Source organism: Etheostoma cragini, chromosome 12, assembly GCF_013103735.1.
Source record: "Etheostoma cragini isolate CJK2018 chromosome 12, CSU_Ecrag_1.0, whole genome shotgun sequence".
NCBI classification, from domain to species: Eukaryota; Metazoa; Chordata; class Actinopteri; order Perciformes; family Percidae; genus Etheostoma; species Etheostoma cragini.
Genome location: NC_048418.1, coordinates 22,587,484 through 22,591,109, shown reverse-complemented (window position 1 = coordinate 22,591,109; position 3,626 = coordinate 22,587,484). Strand labels below are relative to the sequence as shown.

The 3,626-nt window shown below is 41.1% G+C and overlaps 1 protein-coding gene across 2 annotated transcripts in view; it reads right to left on the bottom strand.

Annotated features, from left to right (window-relative positions):
- pold3 (polymerase (DNA-directed), delta 3, accessory subunit) overlaps positions 1–3,034 on the bottom strand; it is a 13,445-nt gene extending 10,411 nt beyond the window's left edge. For both annotated transcript variants that reach the window (XM_034887708.1, XM_034887709.1), the window contains exons 1-2: positions 2,872–3,034; positions 2,396–2,451 (exon numbers count right to left, since the gene is read on the bottom strand). In XM_034887708.1, the coding sequence (XP_034743599.1) occupies positions 2,396–2,451; positions 2,872–2,928 (113 nt within the window). In that variant the 5' untranslated portion in view covers positions 2,929–3,034. The remainder of the gene's footprint in view (positions 1–2,395; positions 2,452–2,871) is intronic.
- Positions 3,035–3,626: the final 592 nt, after the last annotated feature.

The window sequence follows — 3,626 nt, the reverse complement described above, 5'->3', positions numbered from 1 at the left end:
CGTAATGGAAAACCAAAAAAAGCGAGTAGACCCGAGGCGAGTCGAGTAGATACCACGCAGTGGAAAACCGCCATAATTCACCTGTGTGGTTGCCCTCTGTCCCCCTGTCAAGGTTTTGGAGCAGCTGCCCGTTCAGGACAACCTTTTGGAGGCTATTAAAGGCTGCAGAGTCAAGACAGAGCCACGACGGCCGCCTACTCTCCTCATCTAGGGTGTAGGGAGGGTGGTCACATTGGTAATGCCTCCCTGGTCACCAACTCATGAACATTTGTTATGTGGTGTAGCAGAGATAGCCACCTTTCCCTGAGTCTTACTCCATCTCCCCCTCAGAAGGAAACGCAATACCACAAGTGGTTAGTTATCATCCGGATCCACTCACTCAGGTCAGGATTTTTGCATCTTAAAATGTTCTTTTTAACATTCTTCACAATGTGCCACAGATCATATCCATGTTTAATTTCCTGTGGTTTCTCTCTTAGTACCTTATGCACAGATGGGTGGCACTCCATGGTCCACAAGCTTGGCCAGGCATCTCTCCATACACTCTACCTCAAGCCAGTAGCTTTTTTCACGTCAGTCACAATCATCTTTGATTCTGTGTTGAGTAACGAATAGGTGTCGAAGGTTGCATTATAGCCAGGGCTGCCATACCACGCATCCCGTGAGACAGTGATAGGCTTCTCATTCCCAGCACTCATGACCCCCTCATGGTAGAAAGCCCAGGCATAGATGACCTCCGGTATGATGTATGCTTTCAGCATGTTATGCCACTGCCTCTCTGACATGACCTCCAAAGCAATGTTTCACACACCTCCAGATAAGGACTACACTCATTCCCTGTCACAAACACAGCAGGTGGAACAGTGATGTTGCGCTCCACAACTCCTCTAATTTGATTATGCAAATGCCAAATGTAACAGTCATCCCAAAACCACTGTTGGACAAGGCTGGTGGTTCTTCTAGATATTTGCCAAAACCCTTCCAGTGGCACACTGAAAACATTAACAACTGCTTGTTAGAGACCATGCTTTTCCTGTGACCAATACAGTTTGTGTCTTCCTCCTCTACATCACTGAAACTGGCACTGTCATCACAAACAAAAGTCTTCATCGTGGTCCTCAAAGCACACCTTATCCTCTTCTACTTCATTACAGCTTTGTTCCAGTGACACTTCCTGAGTGTGTTCTGGTGTTGAGGTTCTGGGGACAGATCTGTTGTCAGGGGGGTGAAGGTTTTCCACAGCAGGGCAATAGAGATGGTCATTTATGAATGTTGTAATGTTGACCAGGTCATCAGTTATTCTAGCTATGCTCCTGAATTGCTTTATCCTGCCCTCATGAAGGTTCTCCTCAACTAGGTTTGTCTGTGCACCAACAGATAAACTGAATCTGGCTTCACAGAGTATGTCCTGATCCTCACTGTCCACTGCAGACATGCATGCCTGCTTGGTCTGAGGGAAGGTGGAAGAGGGGGGAGAATTTGTAAAGAGCTGCAAGATGTCCACCACACATTTACATTTTACTACACATTGTGCTGATGAAGTAATTACTAGTAATTGTTTTGTGGTTTCTGATGTTTCCTAATGTATTATGTATCAATTAATGTCTCAAAACTTTGTATGAAATACAAAATTGTGTCTAAAATATGCATCACATTGTATTTACAATGATGTACATTGGAATGTACACAGTCAATTATTAATGGAGCAATAGTTGTGTTAGAAGAAGGAAATGTGGTGGGAGGTTGGAGGGCTATAGCCTACTGTCATGCAATTTATTGTATCCAAGCACATTATGCATTTTAGGGAACAGAATAAGTAGTTATAAATTAGTCTTTACAAAAAGAAGATGTTTCCATGAATCCTGTATGTTAGCGCAGATACCGTTGCCTAGCATGTTTGGTAGCTTGTTTAGAATAGCTTCTCAATTCCACATACACTCAGTTCAGCATAACCGAATAATAGAAAAAGAATACGTTTATTCGATGTTTGAAGTGAATAAAAAAAGCCATGTATGCTGTAGAGCCTGTAATGTACATGTAACGTCATTAGAGTTTATCAAACTGCCGGGGCTATCAGCTAGTAGCAAACATCAGCGGTAGCTAGCATATTAGGAGAACGGTAACACTATACTTAGCTATATGCCTAGATACCGTTACTACAGACAGTGATGACTGTGTAAATGAGTATTCCTTGAGTTCCAAAAATACACATATGCTCTACAAGTGTATAATTTTGGCTGTATTGTTTGTGTACCCTCGCTAAATACGTGCACCCAAGTCTTTCATAAACCCAAAGGGAAAACACAGCTTAGTTTATTATCAAAGTGTGACTCTAACTTGGCCTGTGCCCAGCTGTGCATAGTTGTGTGCCAATAGCCCTGGCAGTAACACTCACTGTTTGGCTGTGTTGACATGGACTCCCAGAGTGAGACTCAGCCATTTATAGGTCACCTGTGAACAGAAAACACATGGCAATACACTATAAAAAATACATATGCAACACCTCATGTAAGAGTCTTCTTTAACATGGGATACATCCCACCGCAGTCCATTTAGAAATCACAACCGTTCATCAACTAGCTAGCTAGGTAACGTCATGAAAAATACTTGTTTTGTTTAATTTAAACTTAAATTTTGAGATTATTATAAGCCGAATTGACCACAAGCGCAAACAAAATCTTAGATAGTTGTAAGGCATACAATGATGTACATTACCCTGAAAGAAAGCAAACCGTAAGTTAAAAAGGCAGCTTTTCTCTACGCAGTTCGACGGCTAACGTAACTTCGGTTCTGACGTTGGTTATTTTACATTATCTCGCCCAGAATAAAGCCAAGAAATACGGACATATTAAGAATCAACAGTGCACTCACTATCTTATTGTGGTCGTTGACAAATTCGTCGATGTTATCTAAATAAAGCTCGTCCATTTTGTTTGATTATCCGTGATGCAGACGTCTTGTTTTACCGATTGAATTTAAGTGCGCGGGAAGAAGTTTATTTACTTCCTGATAAATGTCACGTGTCTGTTCTCTCTTCCGGTGGAATGAGAGGCTGTACCCCCCATCTACAGGCCAAAACGGGTATTGATGGAGCTTTTCTACTTTTTCCATTTGCTATTATAAAGCAAATGCACTATTTACTTCTGTTTGAGTAAATAGTCCTCCTCTCTTGAGTCACTGTATTTAGGTATACTATTTAGGTATTGTATTTGAGTTTAATTTTGCTAGAGTTTCTACTTTACATTTTAGTATTTATTTATGTTTATTTAAAAGGGACAATGCACAGCAACTGAAATTTTTCAGTTTACACTCAAAATGTAGATGTACCAGAGTTAGCAAAAAAGCTAACTTTCATCAGTAGTCCCTTGGCACATCAACACATGATCATATTGCATTAATACAAAGAATGCAAGAGATAGAAAGCAAATTAAGAAAGAAGAAGAACAGAAAAGAAAGGGAGACAAAAAATAGTTCTACTGCATATAAAGGAAATAGTCGAGGTTCATTTTCTACTAAATTGCAGATTAGGATAGTATAGAGAAAAGCCCATACATCCATCCATCTTCGACCGCTTATCCGGTATCGGGTCGCGGGGGCAGCAGCTCCAGCAGGGGACCCCAAACTTC